This window comes from Seriola lalandi, unplaced genomic scaffold, assembly GCF_002814215.2.
Source record: "Seriola lalandi dorsalis isolate HSWRI2012SDOR001 ecotype SW California unplaced genomic scaffold, Sedor1 jcf7180002054983, whole genome shotgun sequence".
NCBI classification, from domain to species: Eukaryota; Metazoa; Chordata; class Actinopteri; order Carangiformes; family Carangidae; genus Seriola; species Seriola lalandi.
In genome coordinates this window covers 799,428-813,527 of record NW_019525532.1, presented here as the reverse complement: position 1 = coordinate 813,527, position 14,100 = coordinate 799,428, and the positions used below count along the sequence as shown (strand labels likewise).

Sequence of the window (14,100 nt, the reverse complement as noted above, 5' to 3'; positions counted from 1 at the left end):
GGTGGGGGCTGGGGGGGGCAAGTAGCCAAAGTCTGAAGTCACAGCCGTTGAGCTGAAGTCAGTGTGACACTGACCTGGATCTCAGCTGGGCTGTGGGTCGAGTGGTGATGGGGAAAAAAATAAAAATCCACAAAGCCTATTAGAGACCAGACTAGAGTGCAGCGAGTAATGCTATTCTCACACACACACACACACACACACACACACACACACACAGGATGAAGGCAGCCCTCTTCATCGTAACAGCCAGTCAATGAGAGTCAATCTCTGCTGCACTAAATCCTTTCTTTCCACAAAGCCACTTGAGGACTTCAGCCTTTGGCAAAGTGCTGCAACACATGCATGGATGCACACATGTAAATCGCGCACAGGCAATTGCTTACAGTCGTTGCTTCCTCTTGCAGAGCGGGAAAGTCCGAGCACACATTTAAACAGGCAGCAGGAGTTTGGAGGGAGTGCAGGACTAATCTCTGCCTCTCTTTATATATTTACAGCACTTAGAGGATGAGGCAGACTCATGTAGCTGGTAGACGGAGCTCTGTAGCCGATTAAGAGGTTTCTTTATACACACACACACACACACACACACACACACACAGCCTCCTCCTGAGTAGCACAGATTTATCAGGCAAACAGGACCTTGGGCCATGCATGGCTCTGGATTTACATCACACTTGTCCACCTTTTCTCTGCACACGTCTGCCTTCCCACTTATTTGAAGACAGCATTACATGCTCATCTCCCAACCACACACACACACACACACACACACACACACATACGTGTGTTTGTGGTGTGTTTATCTGAGAAGCTTACCTCTGCAACACCACCACAAGAAGCATATAGTGTTTCTTTCTTTTTTTTCCTTTTATTTTTTATACATGCTTCATGCCAACCACTTAACCGGTCATCTCCACCGACTTGCCACTGGAATGCCAATGTCCACGCCTACACAAAAGATGGAGCAACACACACACACACACATACTACAGGCTTCTGCTCACATGCACGCGCTCAGACACTCCCTAAAGCTCTCCTTCAAAAAACACGCTCAGCCTTATAAAGTACTGCTGTCAGCAGAGGAAAGGTCACGGGCATCGCTCTCCCTCTCGCTCTGTGCAGCCAACGTGTGCAGTGATGTCTGTCATTAGCCGGCGGCCCGAGGAGGCAGACTGATGCACAGCCACAAACTGCAGATGGAGGACGCACACAAGGGCAAGAGAGACGTGTCATACATTTAATATATATGGGGTTTTAATGTAGTTTAGGCGTCTTTAGACAAAACATATGAAGACTGCAGGAACATTTGTTTCAGTCTCACGTTTAGGGATGAAACGGACTGAAACCATTGAGTTATGTTTTATCATTGCTTGTGTGTGCAGGGTTGTGGCTGGGATTTTACAAAAATGAGGTCAAACCCAAAGTCCAGGGTTGTTGTTTTTATATTCTATAATAATTTAGCTGCTAAAATAAATTTCAAGTAAATTCTCTCTCTCAAAATAATTCCCTGAATGCTGTTTCAAAGGCTTTCTGACAATGCCAGGAATATACTTTCAGTAGACAAATACCAAAATTTACAAAATTTAGATTTTATTTGTGTGTATTTATTGCTTAAAATGAGTCAAACTGAAAGTTTTCTACTCAAACACATTTGAACGCGGCATAAAAATAGAATAAACATCCTTCACAGGACAGTAAAATGCCAAAAACTTCTTCAAAACAATATTGAGGACATGACCTCGGTGTCCTCACTGGTGGCCACGGCCCCGTCTGGGCAGATGTTCAGTCCATGTGACACGGCCAGAAGTATGTGGACAAATACTTTTCAGGTGTCCACATACTTTCACCATGTAGAGTTAAAAGGAGAAAACTCTCTGCAGAACAAATTATATGCTGCAGCAGTGGAGTGCAGCCGAGTGTGACCACACACACACACACACACACACACACACACACACACACACACACACACACACACACACACACACACGACTGCCTCAGGACACTGGGTCAACTCTAAAGGCCTCCTTTTCTCTCGTGGATTACTTCACAACTTCCCACCAGCAGGGGCCATTGTTATCATTTCAGCAGCTGAACGTTAACTTTCACAACATCTAAATCAACTTTTAAATAAACCACGCTGGGGTCTCCAAATAAACAGCGGGGGTCTTCAGTGGAAATGCATCAAGACTGCTTTGAAATCCGTTTCTTGTGGACATAACTCTCTGCAGAGCAAAGACAATGAGATCTAAACGTTTAGCCAACAGTCAGGTTGTTGTGGGTTTTACATGAGAAAGTATCCGACAGCCAGACATAAAGACAGGATCTACTCCTCAAAGTATCATCGTCGTTCAACAACTTTTACAGTGTTTTTAAAAACCAGACTGGAGCATCATTTGCCTTGGAAGACGCGTTTTGAAGCATCACTTTAAGACAGAAACAGGAAAGCCTCTACCAATTTCACTTCACACATGAGCTTTATGCTGAGGTGTGAAGTGTGTGTGTGTGTGTGTGTGTGTGTGTGTGTGTGTGTGTGTCAGAGAATTGAGAAAATTACTTCTCCTACAAAACAACTCGGAGCTTAAGCGACCGCCTGAGGCTCAGCTCTCAGTTATAGCGTGAAGAAGCACAAGCAGCGTGTGAGGGCGTCAGAGTGAGAGCGCAGGCGACTGAGACGAGGCACCGAGCCAAGGGTCCATCAGTGAGTGAGCAGGGAGGTCTCCCTCTGTTAAACTCAACCTGGGGGGGGGGGGGTGAACAGCGAACAGTCCAGGTCTAACGCTGCACTGACCACCCCCCCTTTACACAAGCCTGAACATGAGGGGGGATGGGGGGGTCATTCAAGTTCATACATGTAGAAAAACTTGTTTATGATCACTGGCCAGTTGCTGACCAATAGCTCAGGTTATGTTTTTAAAATGTTTAAACAAACAAATAAATAAAAAGTGTGTCTTCAGTGGAAAGTAGTTCCTATAGAAACTGTCCCCAGGGTGCTCTGTGGATTACGCAGAGTGACGACGACACGCTTCATGGAAAGAGACGTTGCTGTTGATCCTTTAAAAAAAACGCCACCGCAAATTAACTTCCATTCATTTCCACTGCATCAGGGTGGAGGCAGAGATCTCAGAGACAGATATCTAAAAAAACATGGGCGAAAGAAGTACACTCTGTGTGGCTTTGATAACACTGGAGATAAATGACTAATTGGCTTTTGGTGTTTGAACTGAAAAAAAAGCATGACGGGACAGATGACAAAAAGAAAAACTCTGCTCCACCTCAAAAAAAACCATGTAACAATTTTTGTGATACTGGCTGGACACACACATGCAAACACTGAGCCATTTGTTTACCTTATCACAAGGGAGTGGCTTTCCTTGAGGTCCAGCTAAAAAGACTACAACTACTGCCAATACGTGGACGTGAGGAAACGCTCATTGTGCACTGATGTAAACACACATCGATTGTCTTTTGAGATAAATGTATAAAAAAATCAAAAACAAAACACTGGTAACGATGATGGAGAGGAGGATGTATCTGAAAACAGATAATTGTGCAACTCTCACCCCGACACTTCTCCATTTTAATCCTAAATCCAGTTGAAATGTTTTTAAAAAAGCAGTAAACATGGCGGTTCAAGTGAAGACAGGCGCTTGACGGGCTCAGCGCTTTCGTGTGGTCGTGCGGAACATAAACACAGCTAAATACTTGTGCAGTGAATGGCAAGGGAGCAGGTCCCGACTGGAGCAAAGGGAGGAGAGGAATAATGAGGGAAAAGTGCTACACCAAGCCTCTGATGTTCAAGTCTGCACTGGCTCTGCCATACCAACACCACCATCCGAAGACAGCACGGACACACACACACACTCACACACACACACACACACACACACACACACACACATCCTCCTAATCCTGAAAACAAACTGATCATAAGCACAAAGGTGACAGCTGATGATGGATCATGGATTGTGTGCGTATGCAGCTCCTAAGAATCTGTCTTTTTTTTCAGCCAGGATTTCCTAAGAATCGGTCACATCTGAACACGTCCCCGTGGAACAGTTTCAAAATCCCTATCTCTCTTCAAGATAAGATACTGATGAACTGAACCCAAAAACAATAAGATGTCACAGAGGAATCTTTTCTTTAGAACGATCATGTATTCTCTTCCATAACTTAACCCATTATCAAATCAAGGCATATCAGGCCTCGAAAATTGTTTTAATCCAGACAACAGATTTAACCGATGAGCACACGATCATTTCAGCTCTACAGATGGAAGATGTTGCTTATGTTTGAAATCGATAAAATATTTTTCGCATTATTTGACAACTGGTGTTGAAATGAAATCGCTTTATCACTTAGTAAAAGAAATTTATCTGTAATAATTTTGTTTAATCTTTTTTAAAGCTAAAATGTTTTGGTCTTAAAATCACAATTTTTCACTATTTTCTGTATTATTTTCTTTATATATCAATATATATATATCATATGATTAAGTGATAGCAAAATGAATAGTTAGCAGCAGCTCTAATGGCAATATTGCGTATGCAAAACTACAAAATACAATATAAGATATTTCGTGCAATGTCATGTGTTTTGTACGATATGCAAAACTCTTTAACCATGAAATCATTCATTTAAAAATCAACATTTTGCAAGATGGCAGCACAATACGATTCAACTGAAGGTCGAAAAGTCGATACTGAATTTCTGCCGAGCCGCTGCTGTGGACAGCAGGTTAAAAGTAGATATACACAACACAGACGTACAACGCAATGAACACACAAGCAGAGGCACCACAGCAGTGTTTGCCAACCCATTTCCTTCACATTACCGCTCTGTCACAAGCAGCTGACACACACACACACACACACACCCCCCCCATATACACATTAGCTGTCCGAATCATGTTGACAGTATTTGTCCTCTGGAGACTCCTATCCTCTTTTTATCTAATTACTCTTGCGGCTTATCATCGTCATATCTCATACGTGACCATAAAACAACCCTAAACACTCGCACACCTCCATCACTACAGTCTAAGCGGGCTAATCACAGCAGGTATGATCTTTTCCATGATGATTGGTTTTGTTAAGAAGAAATTCTCATGATGTGACTCATGTAAATGCAGCCCAAGTTTCAATTTCAAACTCTGCTTCCCACTTTTCGCGACAGTTACCAAGACAAACAATCGAATCAGCCCCAAAGTTAATTCTTCTAATGGAAAAATAATGAGTCAGCTGAAGCTGCAAGACTATAAAACTTTATCAATCTGTGCTGTATGGTTATATGTTGAGCAAGAAGAACAAAGATTGGCTAGGTCTATGACAGATAACTTTATATTGAATCAGCAGAGAACGGCAACCTTCTTGAAATCTTTCTAAAATACAAAAGTCTCTGAATATTTCACTAAAAACAGGTTTATTTCATTTGAAAGGGGGTGTGCACAATATTAAACGTAAATGCTACGTGAAGTTTTGTACCAGAGTTAGCTAGTTTTCAACAGCAGCCTTTTCATAGTTGAAACATGAATTTCATACAACACTTTAAATAGTTTGACATTTTGGGAAATACATTTACTTGCTTTTGATATAAAGTGTCCAGATTTTCTGAAACGGAAACTGGGGACATTTCCAGTTCAGCGATCAATACATCTTCAAACTATCCAATGTTTTTACCTATGAAACAGAAAAAAGGCGGACAGTGACAGTTTCATGAAGTAAACTATTGATGAACAACTGCTAAAATGACGACTTCCTACCTTTGAAGCAGTGGTGAAGTCCTATTATCTCTCTATTCCTCAATTATTTACATTTCTTCAGTTCATAAGTGTCCACAGACCAAAACAATCAAAATCCTCTTTCATAAAAAGGTTGTGAATTTTGTTATTTGAAATCCATTGCAGTCAGGCAATTTCTTCTTCACTTCTTCCAACATGAAAACTATTTTTTCAAGTTCCAGCTGGGGGGCTTTTGGTATGTTTTTGTTAGTTTACTGCCCGGTTATGAATTCCTAACCCATGAGTAAGCCAGCTAACCTTTTCTCTGTCTAGAGATGACAAAAAAGGAAAAGAAAAATCTCTTTGGTAACTATATTTTTGAGGGTTTTAACTTCACTTTTGAAGCTGCGCCATCTAGCAGCAAGTGCCCTCTGTTGGCCAAAACCAGTATAATGCTAAACAGTTCAAACGGGGAGATTTCTGAGGACAGGTCCAGCCAGGGACAGGCCAACGAAAACATGGGACTGTCCCCAGAAAACAGGGACATCACCCTAGATTGACACCAATTTCATGTTTATGTGGTAGACACTGTATATAGGCTACACACTGGCAGTAGCCGGTTAGCTTAGCTAGCAAAAAATGGAAACAGGGAAACCACTAACCTACCAAAAATCCCTGTAAAACTACAACATTTAATTTTCATACTTTAGTTTTGCACAGATTAAGAAAATAAAATATTGGTGATTAGTGAGCTTCAGAAATGCTGGTAAAATTTGTTATCATTAGCTAAGCTAGCAGCTGCACATTTAGCATACAGACATAAATGCGGCTTCGACCTTCTCATCCAACTCCTCACATGAAAGTCCATTTCTTTCAAACATTATATTTTTGTGTAGTTAGAATTGGCTAGAAAATACTCCAAAGACAAATACTGACCAAATTCCAAGACGTAAGTCTGACAGAGAAAACTTCTACAAAAATAAGAGTAAAAGTACTAAAGTTGCCTTGAGTAGACTGGTATGTGCTGTAAGTGTCTGAAAACAACATTGTGAGATTTTCATGACTCATGTAAATTATGGAGAAGGCCAAATGAGAACCAAATCCGATAGGCAGCCTGTTCCGTTTCCTGGTTCTTAGACAGCAGGTGTTATCTGCATTAGCAAATATACCATCTATTATTGGAACAGAAACAGCTGGAAAATGACGCACTAACTCAGTAATCCAATTAGAAATCGAACCAATCCTGTTTGTTCAAAAAGTGTGCAGGCCTGAGAAACAGACAGAATACATAAATAATGACTTCCTGCAGTTAACTGAACCGTTGAGTGATGGTGCAATTTATTTGTGATTGAGGGGTTTTATTGCTTTTCAGCCTTCAGGTTGAGTTTGAGGCTGATGGAAAAAAAACAAAACAAAACAAAAGCAGGAGTCTTGCACAAGGTTCTTGTAATACACACACACAAAAAACTCTCTTTTGAAGAATATTAAAAGGAAGATGAAAAACAGCACCTGAAAGATTTGTCTTGACACGTGTGCTCCCATCCCCCCCCCCCCCCCTTTTTTTGTCTTGCTCTTTTATTTTTTTCCAGGTTGCACAATTGCACACTGGAGAGGTGAATGGCTGCCTGTCTGCCTGCAGCGAGCCTCCATTGATCTGCACTGAGGACTGAAGCTCAACAACAGCACACACACATGGCGGGAGGCCAGAGCCTTTGTAGCCTAGCTCAGGACATCCATTTCAAAGCCTGCATGTAAGTATATGCAACATATACATTTTAGTGCTCACTAAATTTAATAAACAAACCATTCGAGAGAGGTTTCACAGCAGAACAGTCAGGCCTTTTCCTCTGAACTAAAGCAGGATAGAGGAACAATCGTTCACTCAGCAACGTCAGCAAACTTTTGAAATGTGACTGATAGCTGCGGTAACAATTTTGCATTTATATGGCGCTATCAAAGGGCAAGCTGATCCAAACCTAAGTGCCAACTTGACAAGCCAGCAGTAAACATGGTCACATTTGCATGCTCATTGGCCATTCAAAGGGCAAAGCTGAGGGAGTGGCTTCTGAAGGCTGGGTGGCCTGAAGAGCCTTCTTCAAAAAAAAAAAAAAAAAAAAAAAAAAGGACAATCCACAAGAGGGAAGTCACAACACAAAAAGTTTTATTTAATGAGCCGAGGGTCGACTCGGCCATGCATGTTTAAGACTGCACTGTTCACCACAGCTAATTAAAGAGTTTCTATCAAGTGTCACAACCATGCATTTCCACTTCATCTCTCGCTACTTGCAAGGTTTGAATATGCTGGTATGAGTCACTGTGGGGCATGCAAGAGCTCCGACTCCACCATCCTGCCAATGTTCACGATTTAACCTTTGCATGTTATTGGAAATTTCTGTTTACTTGTCATACCAACCATTTGACCCCACCCCCACTTGGGATTACAAAAACTACGCTGTATGGTAGAGTCATCGAAAATACGGCAAGACATCTTCTGGCCACACATACACAACACAGCTGAAAGTCAGTTAATGAGAGAAACTAACCTGCTGCAATTCTGAAAGACTAATCCTCATTTTTCAAACAAAAATGTTCCAGTGTCTCAACTGTGAAATTTTCCTGCTTTTTTTCCCAGACAGATGCCCTTATAGCCACATCACATATCCAGCTACAGACCCACAGATCAGACAAACACTTGGAAAGAGGAACCAGAGAAAAAAAATACACACACATCACTTTTACTCCTGAGAGTCTTGGCACTGCTCCCACATGGGTATTAGAGCGCTCTGAATAAGCTCTTATTAACATGAAGGCATCATCGCTGGCACTTCTACCTCTGCCATGTGTTTAATTTTCAGTTATTGTTGAAAGTGAAGAGTAAAGCTTCCCTTTAGTCTCACTGCTTACATGACTGATTACTACATCACCATAGTGATTAAAAAAAAAAAAAAAAAACTGGAGCTTTGGTCACAGTGTTGATCACGAGTCACTTAATGTCAAGTGTCTGCTTTGGGATTAGTTTCACTGGTCGACTAAGGAGCAAGTTAGCAGCTGTTTTATAGTCGTTCTGAAGCATCAAGATTCCCAAAATTATGACAAGCATCAATCCATTGACTCCTGATGAGACTGACACGAGACCTTTGTTTGACCCACGAGTGATACGAGGAGAAATATCCGATAACACAGGGATAAACTGCACATGTAACCACGTCTATATGAACAATAATGCCAGCTGTCTAAGAGCAGTGAAATCAGGCCATTTTAAAAACAGCATCACTCATAGTTATGTGATTTACTGTAGATGTGAAATGTAGAATGTGAAGCAAACCAATAATTTCATGAAAGCCTGCTCTGTGGTTTTTGGTTTTTTATGATTAATCAGTGTATAATCTAATCTGAACCAATCTCCAAAAATAGTGAAAAATGTCCATCTCACTTTCCCAGAGCCCAACACAACATCTTTATCTGACCCACAGTCCCATTAATAATTCAAACCCCAAATTATAATTACATAAACACACAATAAATCCATAAATACTGTAAATATTTATGTTTTTTCCTTGATAAATGACTTAAATGATTATTATTACTATTAATACTATAACTTCTATCAATTTATTGCCATGTTTTTGAAAGATACATGACACCTCCTCAAAGTTGTTTATGAAATGTGGATCATTCATTCATTTAAAAAGTGAATACACGTTCTGATATATTCCAACATCATGTTCTGTGGATTAATCACACTAACATAATCATAACAATGTGTCACAGTTCACTGTGATCCTGACTTATACTTACTTAGACCAAAACTAATAATTAGTTTCCTGTATTTTGGTGGAGAATTCAAGAAGGGTTTTGTTTCATTGTCCCAGTTTAACACAAAATCTAAACGATATTTACAAACTACAAACCCTTCACAAAAAGGGTAGAAATCTGTATGAACCCACTCTGAGTGTGAACTATACAAACTTCTCTCCTCTCAGAGGAGGCAGGACTTTAACTAGTAATCACATCTGTATATCAAAACCACAGCGTCAAGCAAGACACTCAATCAGTCAGCGAACCCGCCTTAAGGCACCAGTGGCAGAGCGCAACCTGGTATTTAATGTTCAGGGAGAAATTCATTAAGTCACAGTGTTCGTCCCAGATCTTATTAAAGTCTTTTTATTTTCCATGAAAGAGCAGCTGCATGCTCCATGTCCAGCAGGTAGCCACGCTGGTTTTTTGTCCCCCCCCCATTTAAAATGACTCTAAACTGAAATAAAGCTCAAGATAAAAACTTGTGGAGCTTCAGCTTTCTGAACTTTGAATGCATCTCAAACTTTTCAGTATCTGTAAATTGATTTCAATCCAATTAAATAAATCCTCCCCATCAGCATATGAAACAAGATCTCTTCTCAAAAAAGGTGATGGATTCATTTTATCCACAGGCCAGCTCCTCTTTGTGTTGTGCTCCCTCTCTCACACCGGGCTGTCATCATTAATGAGGCGTTCCTGGAATTAGTCTCTATGCAAGTGAACAGCAGCGTGACTAGAGGGATGAAGGCTGCTGGTCCGAACAGAGAGGGGGGGCGTAGGGTTACCTACACGTGTTCCAGATCTACCTGCCCTGACCATATCCACTTACGCACCAAAACACAGCGTCCACCTTACACAACATGTGGGTCACTGCAAATGTGTGTGTGTGGAGAGGAGGACAAGACGGTGAGGTGTACATTTACACCGTGATGCCCTCCCCATCACCAACTTCCTCCTGCAATTAGTCAACATCATACAGCTTTTCTACCTGGTGTTTGGGTTCAGATGCACTGGTTGCCATGGATACCACTTGTTTGAGAGATGGTGAGTTGATCAAGTGGAGTTAACAGGAAGTCAACAACTCACTGTTGGTTGTCAAGAAGTTTAAGTTCAGCTCACACACGCACTGTCATCCTAAATCTAATAAACACAGAGAGTTTGATGCTGTGTATCCATGGAGACCTGCAGGATGTGCACACCAAATCTTGAGCCTGTCCTCAACAATAAGCCGAACAAGCTGTGCATAACTTGAGCAGAGTGTGAAAGTGAGTCATGAAGCACTTTCTCTCACCTTGAACACCTCGGAGAAGAACCCCGCGCCGATCTTCTCGCGGCTGAAGTCATCTAGGCGGGCCAGGCTGGACACGGCGCTGCGCAGGGCCCGGTACGAGGACGGTCTGATCCGGTTGGTTCCGTGTACGCTGTGCATGGGCGGCTCTGCCTCTCCCTCCTGCTCCGGCTCGACCCTCGTCTCCATCTCCATCTCGGACAGCCCGGGAGGAGGAGGAGAAGGAGGGGGCGGGAGGAGGACGTGGGACGTGTGCGTAGTTTAAAATCCAGCCCGACTGCTGTTTACATTTCCCATGTCCGCTACAAGGCCACGGCGCGGGGCAGGAATGATAACCGCTCAGTGGGGGAAACCAAATGTCGCAGCTGTGGTCAGCGACCGGTCCGTCTCAATTCCTCTCTCAAATTCCTGCAGTGGTTTGTGTGTCCGTCTTCAGCAAACTACGCAGCTGCAGCGGTGCATCCTGCAGAGTCAGTGCGCAGTTTGGGTGAAGTCCCTCATGCCGTGCAGCAGAGCAGAGGAGGCAGTGCCGTGTTCTTTCTAAACTGCGCAGGCTGCTGCTGCTGCTGCTGCTGCTGCTGTCTTGGCAGCTCGCTCTCTCGCTCTCTCTCTCTCTCGCTCCGTTTCCTCCAACTCTGCTCCTCCTGCAGTGGAAAAGGCCGGGGCTCCCCTCCTGGTTCCACCAATTGAATTCTGGGCTTCCAGTGCGCACGGGGCTGCCTCACAGACGCTGCAGCCTATTAAAACTGAAGAGGGACAATGAGGAGGGGGGCGGAAACAGGGGCGTTAATTCACTAAATCATAAAGTGTGTGCAATCTGACGCGAGGGACCTGCTGCTAAAACTCTTGCTCCTGCTCACATCGACTGAACGCGTTGCCTCGCCGCAGCAGTTATTGACAATCTGATGATTGGCAAATTCTTATAGATTACAAAAACTATCTTGCACTGACGCACAAGGCTTCAAGGTGCGCGTCATTAGGTTTGATTGCAGCTCTCAAACTGTGTTCAACATTTTCTCTGCATCACGATAAAGACACACGAGAAAAAAAATGGATTCAATAAAAGACGTGATAAAAAAAACAATCTGATTTAGAATAAAACAAAATAAAAAAGAGTTGTTGGTACATGAGGCTGTTTGACGTGTTATCTGCTCCTCAGAGATAACAGCAGTGGATGCAGCAATATCACCTCTCATCGTTATTGCCTGCACTTTGCACACACACACTGCTGCGCTCTCTCAAATTGATCCAATCACTAGGACAGTATTTACACATCTAGTAGCCTAATGGTCGCTCGGTCACACAGGGGGTCTTTCAGCCAGCACGCACGCACGCACGCAGCCTGCAGGAGCTTCCTTGATGCCCTGCACAAACCTGCGTGTCGCGGATCTACCCTCAGCCTGACTGCGGCTCTTAAATTATGGATGCCAAACTGAGCCGAGTTTGTGAGCTCGTCTGTCACGGACTAAAGTCCCCTAGGGATGCACAAACGCACGTACACACACACAAACACAAACACACACACACGGAGGATGTCAGCTTCATGATTCAAAGTGAAAATGCTGACGCGCGACTGTACCGCGATCGAGAGGAGACGCGTGCTTGCCCGCAAAAAAGGAGGGTCTGACTCACCTGGCCTCGTTCCGAAAACACAACCTCCACATGTGCCGGTGTCCTCTGCTGAGCCCCGAGCCCGGATCAGCTGCGGCGTCCGGTTACCGTCGGCTTTATTTTACTAATTAATCATCTTTGTGCGAACCGCCTTCACGCGCACGGGCTTCCGTGGTTTCGTTTTACGTCCCCGCCGTTGCCGCTCTGCGTCTGCCCGCCTGCCCGCCTCGCTCTGGGTTTGGCTGCTTGAAGGAAGAGGAGCGGTGACTTTTGCTGTGCTTTATTGGAGGCGGGGAGGCGGGGCGGGTCCACACGTGATCACCGCAAAAATGCACCTGTGGGGGCGCCTAAACCGGCCCAGTTCTCACCTACACTTTCTGTGCCACAGTGTCCGAGCTGTTTATCGTGAGGGGCAACAGCAGCTTGTGTGTTAACTAGAAAACTCTCAGGCTTTTCAGAGCCATGAATAGATATTATCATTATAGATTAGATCCTCTCCGGGTTCCTTATGCTTTTTTTATTTAAAGCTCAGTGGGATATTGGAATAGACTTCATACTTTATCAAATCATTCAGTGATTATTGTCAAGTTTTAAGGAGGATGTAGATGATGCAGGTGTCCCACCACCACCACCCTCTGTTTGTACACTGCACAAACCAATTAATAATTCAGTATTTATCTTACACACAACTTTACTCAGGAATGTTTACCATGTAAACACACAAACTGAATTATAATTTGTTTTACATTTTACCCCCAAGACACGACGCAGGATCTGCCTTGGTTGATATTTTTGCTTCATTGGTGCAAATTCCCAAACAAAGTTATGATTATTGAAACAACAGGACTTGCAGTGAACCTGGGGCTTTTGGGGCAGTTGCCCACTTTACCCAGGTGTTATTCCAGCACTGGCTGGAGGTCAGGATCCCTCAAGGGGTTGCAAAATAAATTTGTGTCACAACATGATTAACTTAATATCAAAAAGGGAGAAGAACTCCTATTGTACTGAAAGTTTTCTGTATTGATTCACAGTTTTACCTCCTGACGACTGTGAACACTTAAAACGAGTTAATCTCAACACAGACATGCATGCACAAGCCAAAGAGGTTGCCAACCAGGGATCTATGTGATGTCTTCTAAGTGAATGCAGTCCGGCTAAACTGATATTTATCAAACTAATTTGCGGTCTGAATCTCAAAACACAATTAAAAGCCCCTCACTCCCCTCCTGACTGTCTGTAAACCTGCTGAGTGCACACTTTCCATCTGAAACACTGCAGATTCGCCTGGTGGGAAATATTTTTTAAAGATTTAATAAAACAAATAAAGGCCAAGTCCAGTTGGAAAGTGTTGACTAGAATTCTTCCAAACTGGCATGTGAATAAGGATGAATTATTAAAAATGTAATTTCGCTTCTAGTATTTTATAAGATGCTGCATAAAACACCAATAAAACACTGAAATAAGTCCCATGTGGATGAAAAGAAGCCATTTTAATGACCCATTAAACGCACAGAGCATGTGGTTGTGTTTCACACAAGGCAAGCAAATTAGAATAAACAATATATAATTACATATAAAATCTAATCAAAAGGGAACTTGTGGGCAAAAAATACAATTAGTTGAGAGTAAAATAGATCAAATTAATTTCTGAAGTACAAGATTAAAAGAAATGAAGAGACAAAAG

General features: G+C 42.7%; 1 protein-coding gene across 1 annotated transcript in view; it reads right to left on the bottom strand.

The window, feature by feature from the left end:
- tesk1b (testis associated actin remodelling kinase 1b) overlaps positions 1-12,672 on the bottom strand; it is a 25,769-nt gene extending 13,097 nt beyond the window's left edge. The window contains exons 1-2 of the mRNA XM_023396832.2: positions 12,438-12,672; positions 10,809-11,551 (exon numbers count right to left, since the gene is read on the bottom strand). Coding sequence (XP_023252600.1) covers positions 10,809-11,000 — 192 coding nt within the window. The 5' untranslated portion in view covers positions 11,001-11,551; positions 12,438-12,672. The remainder of the gene's footprint in view (positions 1-10,808; positions 11,552-12,437) is intronic.
- Positions 12,673-14,100: the final 1,428 nt, after the last annotated feature.